This window comes from Crocodylus porosus, unplaced genomic scaffold (genome assembly GCF_001723895.1).
Source record: "Crocodylus porosus isolate Cpor-Errol unplaced genomic scaffold, CroPor_comp1, whole genome shotgun sequence".
In the NCBI taxonomy this organism is placed as follows: domain Eukaryota; kingdom Metazoa; phylum Chordata; order Crocodylia; family Crocodylidae; genus Crocodylus; species Crocodylus porosus.
This window is the reverse complement of record NW_017728886.1, coordinates 85508232-85526083: the sequence shown is the minus strand read 5'-3', so window position 1 is coordinate 85526083 and position 17852 is coordinate 85508232. Positions and strand designations below refer to the sequence as shown.

The 17852-nt window shown below is 43.1% G+C and overlaps 1 protein-coding gene across 8 annotated transcripts in view; it reads right to left on the bottom strand.

Annotated features, from left to right (window-relative positions):
- The window catches only part of BBS9 (Bardet-Biedl syndrome 9), a 479447-nt gene that overhangs the window by 415369 nt on the left and 46226 nt on the right, over positions 1 to 17852 (bottom strand). For all 8 annotated transcript variants that reach the window (XR_002101810.1, XM_019538477.1, XM_019538430.1 and 5 more), the window contains one exon: positions 9418 to 9592. Coding sequence is in view for 7 of the 8 variants with exons in the window: in XM_019538477.1 (XP_019394022.1) it covers positions 9418 to 9592 (175 nt within the window). In the remaining variant the exon portion in view is untranslated. The remainder of the gene's footprint in view (positions 1 to 9417; positions 9593 to 17852) is intronic.

Here is a 17852-nt window from a genome sequence, read left to right as displayed (position 1 = left end):
ATCTGACCCCGGTGCTCTTTCCTGCTCAGGCAGGGGGTCGGACTAGATGATCTACCTAGGTCCCTTCCGACTCTAGCTACTATGAAACTATGAAACTTCCAGTCCACTTCTGGGTCCACCACAGAGTGCGCAGGTCCCCTCCCTCCCCCCAGTGACCAGTGCTTCCTGAGTCTGGGGGACCACCCAGGGTCCCCCCGCAGCCGATCACCAAGTCGGGGGAGGGGGCAAGGGGGTCTGCTACCAAGCACATGGGGGGGGACCCCCGCACTCCTGTGGGATGCTCCATCCACCCCACCATCTCAGCATTCACAAGCCATGCCCAGTACCTCGAGGTGTGTAGAAAAAACATTTAAAGCTGTGTCTATGGCTGGATCACTGATTCTCTGAGTTGTAATCAAATCTTCAGGTTCAGCTGAATCAAAATTGGAAAAGTGATCTGAATTGGCTAATCGAATCACTGTCCCCAAATTGGGACGAATCTCAATCAAATATGACCTACTTCACACACCCCTACTACCTACTGTGGGGCTGAATCCTGAAAATACAGAACTGCTGAATACAGAATTGGTGCAGTCAACTGCCTCAAGTTCACATGATACTTAAACTGCAGGAAGAAGTAACTCAGAAAGTTACTAGTCATGAAGTAGGACATTGAGATATATGGTATTAATCGTCTTGATCAGTACATTTTAAATGTTTAGTTTTGATTTTTTGAATTTCCTTGAGAGTAACGGTCTGCATCCAGTATCCCAGATCTAACTCTGGATGGAAAGCAGGGCCTAAGAGTATGTTTGAAAAATCTTTTATATTAGGCACAAATTAAAGGAACTTCCACTAACATGCAAACAGCACCAAAATATAGTTTTATTAGCTTATGCCAATCATGACAACACTCATTTACTTGTAGGTTATATGCCTGTATGGCCAACCTTATATTTTTACAATGTGTGCTCCCCAGGGAAGGGACTCTCATTTTACCATATTATTTTTAGACATGGAAAATTATAATGTGCTATACTTTATATAAATATAATACTGATAGCATAGATTGGATTTCACCACACTCAACGTTGCGGGTATCATTATATATGATAATTTTCCAAGTCTAGAATCTAATTATTGGATAGTCATCTTAAATTCATTCCATTCTCTACCCCCCACAGCAGTAGGGAAAAGCAGTAGCTGGGAGATAGGTGGTAAGGGGGCTGGTTGTGGGGAGATGGGAGAAGTCAAGCAGCTTGACCCCCACCCCTTGCCTCTGCCACATGGCACAGGGGAACCAGGTGCAGGCTGCACTGAAGCACCCCAGAGCAGCCCCCTGTGCTGTAAGCAGCACTGGTTCCAGCCCACATGCCCCATAGTGGCCCCATATGCTGTGTGCAGTGACTCCTGGGCCTGGCACACGCATGTGAAGTGTGCAGGCCAGACCCCGTTGGGATTTACTAGGGGTAAATACCAACCCAGCCTGTAAACCAGCCAGGTGACCCTGCCCTAGAGGATTATGGCACTGATGTAAACAAATTGGACTCTACAACGGTGGAATGGATTGAATTTCCTCAAACTTTTCAAAACCTATATAGTAAAATGTTTTACCAGTAACAGGGTGCTAGTCCCTTGTTTCCATTAAAAAGATAGTTATTGTGAACTTGCACAAGTAATGTGGCTCTATGATGAACTGACTTATGCCAAGCTCTGACCATTTTAAATTTTGAAGTTTTTACATACCAGACGCTATAACAGAGGCCTAAAATAACGATTCACAAAAGATGGGCTGTCATTTATGAGGGAAAATAAAGCTGTACTAAATTCCTCATGATCAAAACTAAGTACTGAGAGCTGAAATACAAGGACCCTTGGGATTCATACAATAACTGCTTGTTGCATTTCTAATGATAGTCATAGATGTCTATTTCATTCTTAATCAGAACCATAAGGCCAACACATACAGAGGAAAATCCTTTCCTTTAATCCAGGGACAAGTTGCTTGGAAGCTTGAATTCAAAAATACTGATACCAAATAAAACTCATGAAATTATGTCTGTTGTCATGCTCCCACTTATTGTACACAACTCTCACCCCACATTTCTTCCTTATCTCCTGTACTTCACTAACCTTCCTCTTAATTTTTACCTTCAAGATTTTGTCCAGCTCTTCCCTCACAATAGCCCCTGTATTTGCATTACTCCTCCTACCCCCAATTAATATAGCCTTTAAAAAAAAAAAAATTATCCACTGTATTCTATTTTTTTTAATCCCAACAAAATGCATAAACATCCAACATTCTTCTGGATAGCTAATGTGTTGTAGCTTTGAATCATGCTATTTAATTTAGATGGAGAATCTTTTTTGAGCTTTTGAGTTTTTTCATTTTTTTCTTAAACAAATACCATGGACATTGATTATACTTAAAGTGGGATGTCAAACTCATCCAGACCTGGGCATTGCCTGTGGGCCATGTCAGACCCACTGACTGGCCTCATATCCCAGAACCAATGTGCAGGGCCAATCTGGTAAGGGCAGCTCATGCAGCATGCCCCAAACCAGCCTGCGTGCAGCACATAACAGCACCAGGCTGGGGCCCACGCATGGAGTGCATGCTGCACGAGATGCCTGGAAACTGGCTCTTGCACACTGGCTCTAGTGTGTAGGACCAGATCAGCCTTGAAGCCAGTGTGCAGGGCCAATCCAGTGGGGCAGCACATGCAGTACACACCCTGGATAAGCCCAGAGCTACATGCAGCACACACTGGATCCAGCCCCACACACTGCATACAGTATGTCAGATCTAGTCCACGGCTTGAGCTGCATGTGGCACACAAAGCCAGTGTAGGGCATGTGGTGCCCATGAGAGACCAGCTCTGCATGCTGGTTCTAGTGCAGAGTGATGGTCTGTGGGCCAGATCTGGCCCCAGAGCCAGTGCACAAGCCTAGTCTGATGCAGATACCACATGCAGCACCCAACAGACTGGCTTCGTGTGCCACATCTCTGACACCCTGATTGAGAAGAGACTGTTGATGTTTTACCTTCTTATACCAACCTGTATTAGGGGTGCACCAATAAAGAGGTTTTTGGGCCAATAGCAATGACAAGCCATATCGGCCGATACCAATACGATTGCCAATATGCGGCCTCGCAGCTTGGAGAGTGGCATCCAGCTGGTAAGTCTGTTGGGCAGAAAGGGGTTGGGGGCAGATCAAGGCCCCTGCAGTGAGGGAAGAAGCAGGGCTGGCACTGGGGCAGAGGCAGGGGCAGGCACTGCCCAGCCAGGGCAGGGCAGCAGCAGTGCTAGGAGGGAGGCTATAGTGAATTTTTTGGTGGTTGTAGCCCCCGCATTCCCCAGCCCTCCCTCCCAGCACCACCACCTGCCCCAGCCCAGCCCCCCCTACCAATAATAGTCCAGCACTGCCCCTGCCCACAGTGGCAGCCTGCCCTCACTCAATGCAAAGATCCAGGGCTCACACTAAATGATTACATCCAAGTGTCTGGTTTAACCTGCTCTTGAAAATTTCCCAAGATGGAGATCCCACAACTTCTCTATGTAGCCTGTTCCAGTGTTTAACCACTCCCCATTTGAGAACCCAGGGAGTTCTTCCTAATGTCTGAAGAAAATTTCCTCTGATGTAGTTTGAGGCCACTTTGTTGGGACCATTTAGTCAAGGATGATCCTGCCTTGAGCAGCCTAGCTACTCATTTCCAGTCCTTATTTGTGTATGTGGTTATTCCATCCCAGTGCAAGACTTTGTACTTGTCCATGCTGAATGTCATCTGGTTAACTGTGTACCATTTTTCCAATCTATCTGTGTCATTCTGGATCCTAACCCTACCCTCCAGAGTATCTGCAACTACACCCAACTTAGTGTCATCCACAAATCTGCTAAGCATGCATTCAATCCTATCATCCAAATTATTAATAAGAATGTTAAACAACACCAAATTTAGGACAGACTGCTGGGGAGCCTCACTTGACACTCCCAACTAGACACTGAGCCACTGATAACTACTTGTTGATCCAACTAGTCATGTATCCACCTGATAGTACTTTTGTCTAGTCCACCAATTCTTAAAGAGTGTTCCAGCAGACTGGTGTACCCAGAGATTAACAAGAGTGTGCTATGAGACGCCCCCACTGCACAAGGAGGTAAACCTGTCCCAACTACTCCAGTACCTACAGCTGCTGCTGCCTTCCCTGCTCCCAGACAGCCCTTGTGCCAGCTCCTTCCACCCCAGCTCCCAGCAGTGTACTTTGCTGAAACCAGGCAGGTAGATGGATGGATGCACAGACAGAACTGTGTTTTGCAGCCTGTCTCATCCCCTCTGCTCTTACCATGTTTCTGGGGCCAGCAAGAGGGGCTATGAGTGATTGCTGAGGCTGTTCCTGAAAGGTCTCAGGCACCAGCAGTGAGGGCTGCCCTTGCTCCAGAGATACAGAACAGGGCAGACAGTGGAAAAAGTAGGGCACAGCAGGTAAGGTCCTGTCCCTGCCCACCCTTAAGTGGCTCCAGCTAGATTAGCGATTCTCAATGTTTTTTAGCCTCAAAGGCCCTTCTCTATATCTCTTCTGAATTTAGATCTCAGTGATTTTCAGTTGGAATGCCACAAAATTCATAAAATTTGTGGAGTTTGTTTGGTTTTTTAATTTTATTTATTAATTAATCCAACTTATAAAATAACCAATCCAACATTTAAAAATACAATCAATCCCCCAAATATACAAAGACAAGATATACCAATCTCCCACCAATAGCACTACCACAGCCCATTATATCCACAGTCTTCTACTCCTTTCCCTTTCCACTCAGTCTCCGACAACTCCCTAACATCTCCATCAATGTTAGCTTCTGTATTTCCTTTTCTTTACACAATAAATTCACTCCTCCACCTGTCCAGCACTCCATACAAAATGAATCCCACCATTCTCCACTCACCTCTACCCCCAAACCTCAAAATTCATTGTCAGGCTCATAGAACTTGCACTTCAATATTTGAAAAAGGTTTCTCACATTTTCTAGTTTTGGCTGGAGAAAAAAAAAAAAGCAACAATCTCCACCAGATTCACTTAAATATCTTCTGCCTTCTTCCCTGTTGAGCACTGACTTGATACGTCAACTTTTCCATTATTAAAACTTCTCACACTTTTTGCAATCAGTCAGTGATTTTAGACTTTGCTCTCAGGCTTTTGCAATTGTAATTCTTGTAGCCAGTAGAAGAGCAGTGATCAATTCCCCATGAGCAGTGATCAATTCCCCATGAACCTAAGGAGTTATCTGATAGTTGGTATCCTGTTATTTCCTTCAACATGTCTCCAGCCTCCTTCCAGAAAAATTAATTCTGGGACATGTCCACCATAGGTGGAAGAATCCTTCCAAATAACCATATTCCCTCCAACATTTGCCCATTCCTATAACATAAACGCATTTAATCTTAAGTGGCTTGAGATACTGATGATATAGGATTTTAAAATAATTTTATTTTGTTATTGTGCAGATGAATGTGAGGATCACTGTTCCAGATGTCTTCCCATTTTTCAGCATGATTTCTTCTGGCAGAGTAACAGAATATGTTTTATGCTTTGAAAAATAAATATCTATCTATCTATCTATCTATCTATCTATATATATATATATATATATATATATATACACACACACACACCCCCCCCATTGCGGGTAAGACTGGAGCATACCACGAATTTTAATCTAGGAAAAAAAATGACAACTGCTAGATAGATCATTGTCTTGACAGATCCACTATGAACAATCAACTTGCTCCAAAAAAACAAAAACAGCCAAAAGCAACACAAAGGTTTTCAACATCAAATCTCTTCAACCCCAAAAGTCTGCAAGGATCTCACACAGTGTCTTCACTAAGGCTAGGGACAGAAGTCACACACAAACCAGTTTAAGTGATCAGAAACTGATTTAAACCTGCAACAGAACAGAAATTCAGTGCACATAAACTGCTTTCAAAATGGCCCAAACTGGTTTAAAACAAATCTGGTTGAATGTAGTAATCAGACATAACTGATTTAGGTCAAACCGGTTTAACAGAACTTCTGTCCCAAACCCCTTCCTCGTTTAAGTTAATTCACAGTCCCCCAGCATCCCAGGATGCTTTGCAGCCCTGGGCTGGGCTGGGCTGGGCTGTCTGCTACAGCAGGCCAGGGTTGGCCCCGCCCCCGCTACCAGAGCACTATCACTGCTCCAGCTGGCTAAGAAGGGGCTGGGGGTGGGAAACCATGCTCCATAGTATCCCCCTCGCTGCTTGAGGAACAAGGTGTTTGGCCAAACATCAGTAGCCTGAGGGGAAGGGGGCCATTAATCCCCCCTCCCCTCTATCCCAATGGCGTGGGACCCCATCTGGGGTCTGCCTGCCCTCCACTCGCTGCTTTAGCATGGCCAGACCCCAGGTCTGAAGCAAAGGGGGAAAGGGAGAGGGAAGTCACAGAGAAGCACAGAGCTGACAGGGACCTCCAGAGGTCCTCTAGTGTCTAATCCAGCCCCTGCCTGAGCCCTGGCCAGACCCTACTGTACAAGCACAATCTAAAGAGCAGAAGATTTTCTCACAGCGCCCACAACTGAGAACACCCACCGGGGGGCTCTGTACCGCTGGGGAAAAAGGCCACAAAGGGCTTCCTATGGATGGTTTCCCCCCCTGCTCCACAGCAGGGCGCAGCACTGTGCCCCTCCAGCCCTGAACTCCAAGGCAGCATTGCACAGAGGCTCCCCTCCCCACCACAAGCCCTGTGGTGAGGAAGGAGGAAGTGGAGGAGGGGAAAAGCCCTGCTTACTACAGCAGTTCCATAACAGCCCACTCTGGCCTTGGTGCAGGTGTAGCAGAGCACAGGGTGTACTCTGTTACTCACAGGGGCATGAGCAGACAGCCAACCAGCTTGCAGGTGGCTGCACTCTCAATCAGGCACAATTACTTGATTGGGAACAGGGCCCAGCTGTTCTTTATAAGAGCAAGGCCCTAAGTACTGGGGCCAGCAGTCTGCTGCTAGCAGCTGGGAGAAGAACAAGCCATCCTGGAGGTTCAGGGTAGGAGCTATGGGGAAGGTGGAGGCTCCTGGTCCTGGGACATAACCTAAAACTGCACCCTGCTTGGGCTGGATGGTGTGGTGGAACTGCTGGTGGAAGGGCAGTCTCCAGGAAATGCCACATCTGGGCCTCTCCAGTGAAGGGCAAGTATGGGGTGCCAGAAAGCCTCTGCCCCTGCTGCCTTGCGGGTGACCCGTGGAGGGGAAAAGTTAGGGAAGGCACACCACGAAAAACAAAGCAAGAGCCCAGGCTCACAGCGAGTCCTGAGGCAGGGCCCAAATCATGAAGGGACCTGAAGCAGTTTCCAGGCTCACTGAGAGTCCTGAGTTGCAGCGTGAGGCTCCAGGGGGGTGGGACCCTAAGCCTACTGGGGAGCTGTGTATGAAACTCCTGGAGCAAAGGGATAAGGGAATTAAAACCCAGTTTCAGGCAGGGGATGAGCTTGGGGATATTGAGAAGCCCAGTGTGGGGCATATGGGGATTGAGGCCCAGTGTGGGGCATGAGGGGACCAAGAGGGTGCCAAGCTGGGCACGGAGCCTGGGGAAAAGGTCAGGGCTGGGAGCCCTGCGTACATGGTTTTAAGTCCCAGTGTGAGGGCACAAGGATCACAGGTCCCAACTTGAGGGCATGGGGATTGTGAGTTCCAGTGTGAGGGCACAAGAGTGAGAGTCCCGACATGTGGCACTGGAGTGTGGGTCCCAGTGTGAGGCACTGGGGAGATATGGATGCCACCTGCGAGGCATGGGACACAGTATAGGGAAGGTCAAAGTCACGTACATAGGCCCTTGGCAAGTAAATGGGCAGCCTCCCACCTGGTTAACATCTAATTAATATCATCAAAGGTGTGGCAGACATGGTAAGCAAGCAGTTAGCCCAGAGACAAGTGGGTGGGCCAATGATTTGACCAGCCCCAGGATCCCCACTTGTTACAGCGGAGAGCCAGGAGCAATCCAGGAACACAGCTCCCACGGCCCTAGCTGGCTGGGAAGGGCCCTGCCCACATGGCCCAGCCCAGCCCTGCCCCTCCATTCCCACCCTCAGCAGCATCTGAGGGCTGGCCCAGCTCAGTCCTGCAGCCCCAGCCAAGGCGGGCAGATAGTGGGAGACGAGGCCCTTCCCAGCTGGCTGTGGCTCCTATGACCACAATCCAAGCCAGAGGGGGAGAGCCGTGCCCACCACAGTGGCTCCATGATAGCCCAGCCCAGCCTGGGTGTGGGGAGCCAGGAGTAATCTGGGCGCACAGGTCCCTCAGCCCCAAACTGCAGCCAGCTGGGAAGGGCCCTGACCCCGCGGCCTGGCCCCACCATCCACCAACTGCGCTGGACAGAACATCATGAGCAGGTGCTAGATTCTTGACTCCCAAAACAAGTGCTCTACTCCCAGCTTCACTGTGGCTTAACATCTTATGGCAGCCAGAGGAAATGCTATCAGGACATGTTGAAGGCATACCTCAAGAAAATGGATGCTGACATCAAGAGCTGGGAGAAGCTGACTGCTAACCAACTCCAATGGTGCCACAACCTCAACCGAGTGGCAGCCCACTTTGAGGTAAAGCATCTTGCCATCAAAGCAGAGAGGAGAGAGCAGAGGAAGAGAGAGGACAGAAACCACAGCATACAGCCTACTCTGCCTTGAAGAAAGAACTGCAGCTTTTGCAGATGAATCTCTGGCTCAAAGATGGGACTCTGAAGTCCCCTCAAGACCCATCAATTTCCTGTCCTCCATCTTTAAATCAAGGGCTTGTCAATGAGTAGGACCTCCAGTTGTTTTTATTTATTTGTAATGCTTCTTGCATTAGTACATAAACTCAAATACCGTATATGTATATACATACACACAAAACGTATATGTTCTCAGGAAGAAGACTGGACAATGCTCTGAGAGAAAGTGTACACACACACACACACACACACACACACACACACACACACACACACACACACACACACACACACACACACACACACACACACACACACACACCCCTGGCTGCCCAATCTTCTCCCTGAGAACATTACTAAGGCTTCTGATATTGCTTCTCCATACTAAGTTTTTAGCCAGGTCCCCTGACTCCACTTATCTCTAGATTTTTGTCTCAATCTCCTGGTAATTACTATAAGGCAAATTTATACCTCTCCAGATTAATACACAAGCGCTCAAAGCTGTAATAAAAGCAGTCAGCTGGCAACTTAAATCTTGTTATGGTTTTTTTCCCCTCTTGCACGGAGAAATGTGGTACAACAGTAATAAAAGCAAATAAAATGTTAGTGTGATACTTATACTTTCACAGAACATACATATTTCCATTTGGTCAACTTATACATTCTATGATAGCAGCCACAAAAAAGCCCCACACAATAATTAACATGTATACATACTTGTAGCTCTCAACCTGCCGAGAGGAAGATACTGTAATGAAAGAATCCGTTCGAGAGCTGTAAGTTAATGGACCAGGCAGAAGAAAGCCAGGAAGAAATCGTCCAAAAGCATAACTTTCTTGTTCAAACAACATAAGCATTCCATCCATGGACTGTATGCATATCAAATCTCGACCTATATGAAATTGAAACAAAGCAATGTTAATCAGCCATTTATTTTTTGAGTAAACACTTAGGCCTGAATTTTTATATACTTTAAGTATAAAGGAACACCCATTTACCATTGGCAGTATAAAGCTGCTTTAAAATGGGCACAAGTGTAATTTACTTCCAATATAATGACCTTTTGCACTGTCAAAGCTATCTAAGGAACCCTTATTGTAACTAAGGCTTAGGTTTCAAGTTACATTTAGCTAATAGACCACTTATGACTCAAAACAGAATAGAATGAAGTCTTAAAACCCAAACAAATCTATGGAAAAACATCCATTAACTTAATGAACCCATGACTTCACCCAGAATGTTCAAAGTTAAAGCGAATGCTCTACTACCAATATTTATATTGGCCCAATTAGGACTCTACACAATGGAATGACTGGGAATAAAAAGAGGGAAAAGAAAATGGCTAATTAGAGAGCAAAGAACATCCATAGTGCAAATGAAACAAAGCCAGATTCAGTGACTCCACTGCCCCAATGTACTGACTTTTCTAGTGTTCTAACCCCCCCACACCTTTTGAATCCTAATCCTCTGAAATAGGAGCGTTATCTATGTAGTTCTCAAAAGACCAAGGAGTTAAGCTTATAGAATAATAAAGCTTGTTTATCCAGAGAGCAGTGCCCAGCCTACTGTTGTGCTGTTCCCTTCAGTTGTCTCCTCAAATCCCAAGGCAAATGTAACAACTTATACATAACACTCTTAAAGGTATCCACACATCTTCCCCCTTTACATGCAACATATCCCTTGTAATGGAAGTTAGTTCAACCCATCATTAAAGCACACTTTAACAGGCCTCTACTAGTCTTTGTGTTGGCTTTTCAGCTCTAAGTGATCTTCTCAAATTCTCTGCATTCTCATTCCGTACTGGTTCAGTTTTGTTTGGTTTCCTTGTTCAGATGTCTCTACTTCTGTGTGATTTTCAATCTCCTCTGCCATTTCTTGTTGCTTTGTTGTTAGCCGTTTCCTTTGGTGAATCTCATGATGCTGCTTCTTTTTTACCCTTTTACAAGCTTAAAGTGTCATCTGCTCCTTCTTAACACGGGTCCTTCCGGTATGATAACTTTATAGGATCTGGAAACTACTTGATGGGAAACTTGTGCTTTTTGTTTCCATGTTCGTTCATCTGAAATAAGCGCCATATCTTTGTTGTGCAGTTGTAGTAACTCCCTGGAACCCTTCTCATAGTACCATTTTTGTTTGAGTTTGTTGATTTTTTTTAATGGTTTCATGTCTTGCTTTTCATTCTGATGAGCATCATCCACAAGGTTTGGCAGCCTGGTTTTGAGTTACCTGAGCTGGGGACAATTTAAGAGTAACGGGTAAACATCCATGTGTGAATCTGGCTTTTTTTCCCCAATTTCTTCACTATTTGTACTCCATCTTCCACCAGGCCATTGGATTGTGGGTATTTAGGACTTAAAGTGTTGTGATGGAATCCATATTTGTTTGCAAACTCTTTAAACTCAAGATAGTTGAACTGAGGTCTCACAGTTTGTGGAATCCCATGTCTAGCAAAAATCTATTTGATGCAAGTTATGACATGGTTTGCTGCTTTACTTTTGAGCCATGAAATTTCAAGACAGTGAGAATAATAATCAAGCACCAATACATAATTTTTTCCTGCATGCCTAAGTTAATGCCCACTTGATACCACAGAGCTCCATGACCATCATGGGCTCTTTTCTTTGCACTGATCTAGCCACATTGTACAAGCCTTTTACATTATCTTCACTGTCATTATTTATGTTGAGCCAGTGTAGAGCACCCCCTGCTCTCCTCTTGCATTTTGAAATGCCTAGATCCCCCTCATGTATTCTGTTTAACATCTTTCTTTAGCACTGCTGGAACAGTAAATCATGAGTCTTTGAACAAAATGCCATCTGGTATTGACAGCTCTTCCGTGAACTGAGAGTAGTGGTTATGTATATGTTTTCCAAGCCACCCAGCACAAATAGCTGTTATCACTTTTTGCAATGTGGTGTCCTGAGCAGTAGCTTCTGCAAGTAGTGCCCACATTTTATCTGTGACAGGAATCACTCTTTTAATTAGAGTTAACATGTACTATGTCTGAGTCAGGAATCCTGCTGCTGAAATGCCTCAGAAACCACTGTGGGCTGCATAAAATGGGTCCATGGGCCAGATTCAGCTGGAAATGCATAAGGTTGCTGACCTGAACTAAGCTACTAGAAAGCTGGAATGAAATGAGTGTAGCTGTATTTTTATTTATTTTTGTACTTATTTCCAAAATAAAAAGAGTCATTGTTTTTAAGCTAGAGAAGTATGTTTTATTAATTTTGGAAATAAAAATAAATAAAAATACAGCTACACTCATTTCATCCCAGCTTTCTAGTAGCTTAGTTCAGGTCAGCAACCTATGCACTGCCAGCTGAATCTGGCCTATGAAGCCATTTTATGCAGCCCACAGTGGCTTCCGAGGCATCTCAGCAGCAGGAGGGCTTTGCCCAGGCAGTGTGGAGAAGCAATGGTAGTAGCAGCATGGACCAAGTTAGAAGAGGCTCAGAGCTAAGCTCCTTTAAAGGTATCCCACCCCCAGATGAAAAAAGTGTTGCCGACCCCTGAACTAGCCCATGAACTATGGAAACAGACAGTGTCATAAAACTACCATTAACCTCACACTGATGAGCTTTTTCCATACCTTACATCCACAAACTTTTGTTGTATGTTTTAAGGAGGATCAAAAAAGTCAGCACTTAGATAGAGAGTAACACCTGAAAGGCATAGGCATGGCTACAAGAGAGGCCACAAATGCTGTTCATAAGGTAATTGGTGCCCTGAGGCACTAAAAGGGGTAAATTTAGTGCCCAAGGGGTAAGGCTAAAGTGAAGTAGGGCTTACTCTGGGGCAGCCTCCCTAAATACTATAAAAGTTCCACCAAGGCATGGCAAGCAAGGTAAAAAGGGAGGGTACCCCAAGGAGCCAGAGTGGGACAGAAGTCACATGGCCATCAGGGAGCCTGGTCCTTCTATGGTGTGTGGGGGATGGAATAGGATAAAATACAGGATTAAAAGTTTGAAGTGGACTAACACTAAAAATAAACAAGCAAAACTTTTTTAAAGTTACCAGTAATTTAACTTTTAACAAAATCTAATTTAACTGCCAATCTCTAAATGTAGATTTCCAAGTAAAACGTTTTATTTAAACAAACCTCTACAAAAACTATAAAATTAGTCAGTATTGTATAACACAGAACATTTTCTTTATCTCCCAAAGTGTAAAAGATTTTGGTAGATGATTTTACTGACCACTGATGTAAAACACATTCTTCTTATCCAAGTGCTTTAATAAGGCAGAAATAGCACTTTGGTTTAACAAAATCATAAATCAATGCATAGAAAAGAATTTCCTTCAACCTTAGAAAAATGCCATTCCCCTTATTAAACATGAAACAGAATGAAACAGTCCATTAATCAAGAGTCTACAGTGACTTCTAAAGGAAGCTTAGCTAAGCTAACAATGAAAGCTAATCTGCTAAAGTTAAATCATGTAAAGATCTATACAGATCACCTACATTTTGCAAAAAAGTATTTGCAACATGGAAACCATTAAAGCACTGTTTAAAAGCCAACTAACATTTTGCCAGCTAGTGAAATCAGCCAAACTAGTGCCTTTTATTACGTACTCTACAATTGAAAGTAATAAAGATCATATATATCATATCAGCAGCATTTACGTCACTGGCTACTAGATTCACTGACAACTTCAATTTGATTATTAAATTCCGTCAAGTTTTATCTGTAACGTTTTAAACCTTGTTTCAGGTTCTAAACAGCCAATCTCTAAATGTAGATTTTTAAGTAAAACATTTTATTTAAGCAACATAACTGTAACATTAGTCAGTCTTATATAAGACAGAACACATGCTTTATCTCCCAAAGTGTAAAAAAATGTGGTGCATGATTTTAGATAGATGTAAAATGCACCTATCTTATCCAAGTGCTTTAGCAAGGCAGAAATAATACTTTGCTAATCTTTCCTGTTACTTTGGTAGGTAAGAGTCATACATCTTTTTAGGAAATGCAAATTCTTTAACTGTGTTAACAGTTAAAAAATAAATAAAATGAAAGCTTCCTATTACCAAATTCAATCCTTTTAATAGAATTATGGATTTAACATGTACATATCTTGAAGTGTTTTCTAAATGAGCCGACTGTTTTAGAGTTACAATTTTCCTTAGGTTTTCTTACACTAAAACACATGTTTTTTAAATTATAAATCAGGGTTTTTTAATTATAAGAAAGGCTTCTGTTCAACCTAGGTTTTATTGTTTATAAAATGAGAAACATATTTTATGTTATATACACATACACCTACCACATGTGGAAAGCCAAGCTTCATTTGAAAATGTGTACAAAATAATTTTATTAAGGAACCTTACTGGTCATTTGACCTCTTATGTACTATTTACATGGCTCAAAAGATCAAATGTCGCACTGTATGGTGTTCAGGAGATTAAATCTATCACTGAACACAGTAAAAATAAACTTTTCATTTGTTGCTTAAAGGCCAAGAATTTCTGAAGCACTAGCCAAGATCACACAAATGATTTCACCAACATATGATTCTGAAATTAGTCAATGGAAATGACATACAAGTAGTTTTATGCAATGTTTAAACAAAAATAAAACAAGGACCATGGATCAGATTTTTTTTTTTTAAGGTTAATATTAAGGGTCTAACTAAATTTTGAATTTGTTGGTCTGGTAATTTAAAAAGCTGATGGCATCCTTAACTGATATTTCAGCAAAAAATTAAACAGCATTTATTACAATTCTAAAAAACAGTCGGGTAAGTCTGAGCCAAAATATGAGAACTGGATTCAGTCCTCTCCTGGTCAGTGAAAACTTAGTAAGTTCCCTGTAAACTTCTTAGTCACTTCTGCCTCAGATAAAGGTTTGAACCAGATCAAGTACGGATCAAGGTTTCAACCAGTGTTGAGAGAGAGACAGAGACAGAGACAGAGAGAGAGAGAGACTTAATGCTAATGGCTGTACCATGAACTGCATAGTATCTCTAGTTTGTGAATGGCTACTACTGAAAAAGTAAACTTCTTATCTCCAACCTCTTCTTTCTACTTCTGACCTTGATATCATTTAGAAACTGATAAGCTATCTCCTCAGCAAGTCAGAGATACTATCCATGCAAGCACTCTTTGATATATTCCCCAGCCTTTGCTGTTGTTGATCAGAAAATACTATCTTACTAGAAAGACTTCTGCCCTCATCCTGCCCATCAGCCAGGGCCATCCCGGTGGGGGGGGGGGGACGGGGTGACTGCCCCATGCCCCACACTTTGGGGGGCCCTACAGAGCCAGACAGAGCAGCCGCATCCAGCTACTTGCTACCCCCCTCCCACCTTCCCGCCACTGCCAGTAGCAGTTTTTTCAGATCCAGGCCACATGGGATTGGGGCTGAAACAGGGTCTTGCACGGGCAGATTTGCCTCAGGCCCCACACCCTGGTTTGGTCTGCTCTGCCATCAGCTATAACAGAAGTGTTCTTAGCATGGATTTTCCTCTCTGAAATATCCTAAACAGATGTAGGCTATTGCTCTTCCAAACAGAGTCCCTAGATTTCAGCCCTATTAGTCTCTTCCATTCTGCATCCATTGGAGGCCACAAGGAAAGATCGCGAGATGCTGTGTTATGCTTATAAAACGTAACTTCAACTTTCAAATTGCAAACAACAGTATAATCCAGACAATCCAATGTCTGAAAGAAGAAAGGATCTTCCGACAAATTATCTAAAAGAGTTTAGAACTCAAAGCTGTGATAACACCTCAGGAAAAGACAGCTACCCCTTTGAATGTACTCCACCCTAAAGAAATTTAAAAAAAAAAAAAAAAAAAAGATTAAAATCTACTTATAGTCTATTAAAGACCAAGAGCATCTTTCACATTTGGCTGGTTGAAATCTAGTTCCTTGTAGACCAGGGTGCTCAACCTTCTGGCCCTGCAAGCTGAAAGTTATGCTCAGGCCTGCACTGCCCCATCCCATATGCCCAGATCAGGCTTCATGCTGCCTCTGCTCTGCCTGATCTAGTATGCAAGGCCACAGCCTGTGGGGTTCCCAGAAATCTATCAATTGGGGAGCAGCAATTAACACTGTCACAGCTCCCCTTCACCAAATTTTTGGACCAGGAAGGAGTCCTGCAGGCCAAACCTGAGCACCCCAAGTACAGACAGTGAGAAAGCCCAAGGCTGAAGCAATTCAATCTTCTCAAGTTAGTCTAAATTGCATAACTTTAACCAAGAAGGAAGTGAACAGACATTCACTTTTGATTCCAGAAATGCAGCTACACACCTGTAGCAGGAACAGACAAGTTGGGCCAAGGCTAGCCTGCCTGCCCTGCAAGGTGCAGGGGGTTATGGGAAAGACTCAAAGCATCCTGGGATACTGGGGGACTGTGAATTAACTGAAATCTGGAGAGGATCTAGGACAGAAGTTCAATAAACCAATTTAATCTAGATCAGTTAAGGCTGATACTTCATCCATTCAGGTTTATTTTAAACTGGTTTCAGCCATTTTGAAAGCAGTTTATGTGCACTGAACTTCTGTCATGTTACAGATTTAAACTGGTTTCTGATCACTTTTATCAGTTTGTGTACAATTTCTGTCCCTAGCCTTAAGGATCAAGAGAGTCTCTTTCATGTTTGACTGGTCAGAAGCTACTTCCTTATCTTTTAAAATGTTGACATGATGAGTTATTCATGGTTTTGTCATCTCAGAACTGAATTACTGCATTCTATATATTATATATAATCTCTCTCCCAACTAATAAGAAACAAACAACACCGCACCTCATCAAGCTGCAGAATAAATTCACAACTCTCTCTTCCGAGCTTTAAGAAGCTAGCTAGTAGTATCACAGATGAGACTCTCTCAGTGACCTCATTCACTGGCCCCTCAGAGCGCAAAATTCAATCCCCTAATTTTCTTCTCCTCAGCCCTGCTACAAGCTTATTACAAGTGTATTTTCCAGGAAACAAAACTGAACAATCTTGCCATTTCCACTCTGGTCTCTATGGCTCCATTTTGGGTTATTCCAAGAAAGAAAAGGAAAACCTCAGGAAGTTTCACTCGTCTTCCTCATTGCTTAATCCAGGGCAAGAGGAATCAAATATATATTTAAATTTGGCCTGAAATATTTCTTTAGCCATAGTAATATATTAAGTTTGACTTTTGGATGTATGTTTCTTCTACCTTTATCCAGTGCTTATTGTAAATTGGTGTTATCCAATACACCAGATTGCTAAATTGGCCTGTCATTATAGTAGTATTTAATGCATGGAACCATCAGTCCCCACTTTTGCTGAAGTCTTTGGAAAGAACTTTTTAATCTAGGTTTCTTATTTCCCTAAACAAATTTATCATAGTGTGCTACTAATCTAAGAGATCTGTTGGCACTATAAGCAGTAGAGTTTAGAATAAATAATAATCTGAATTAGAATATTCCAACTACTCAATTTTACCTAACCATTAAGTTTCATAAATTTTGATCAATTTTCTAAAGTATTTTGGTTCTTTCAATCAAAGGCATATAACTGGAACAGTACAAGTCCTCCAAATATAGACAAACTGGAGAGAGTACAACAAGATAACGAAAATGCTTAGGGGGCTATGGAACATGACTTAGGAGAAGAGGCTCAGGGAATTGGGCTTAGTCTGCATAAGAGAAGACTGAGAGGGGATTTAATAGCAGCCTTCAACTACCTGAAGGGTGGTTCCAAAGACGGTGGAGCTAGACTGTTCTCAGTGGTGGCAGATGACAGAACAAGGAGCAATGGTCTCAAGTTGCAGCAAGAAAGGTTTAGGTTAGATATTAGCAAAAACTCTCTCACTAGTAGGGTAGGTAAAGCACTGGAACTGGCTACCCAGAGAGGTTGTGGAATCTATCCTTGGAGGTTTTTAAGACCCAGCTAGATAAAGCTTTGGCTGGGATGAGATTGTTGGGATGGTCCTGCTTTGAGCAGGGTGTTGGACTAAATGACTTCTTGAGGTCCCTTCCAACCCTAATTTTCTATGATTTCTATTTTTTAGTATTCTTTCTGAAGTATTTTAAAGTGTTAGCTATAAATATAAATGGGTATCTTTTTTGCAAAACAAAAGTTTGTCCATTTTTCAAGATATATTTCCTTAAAGATTAAGTGTTGCGATACTGACTCAGGCTTTAACATTACATTAACAGTAAAATATATATT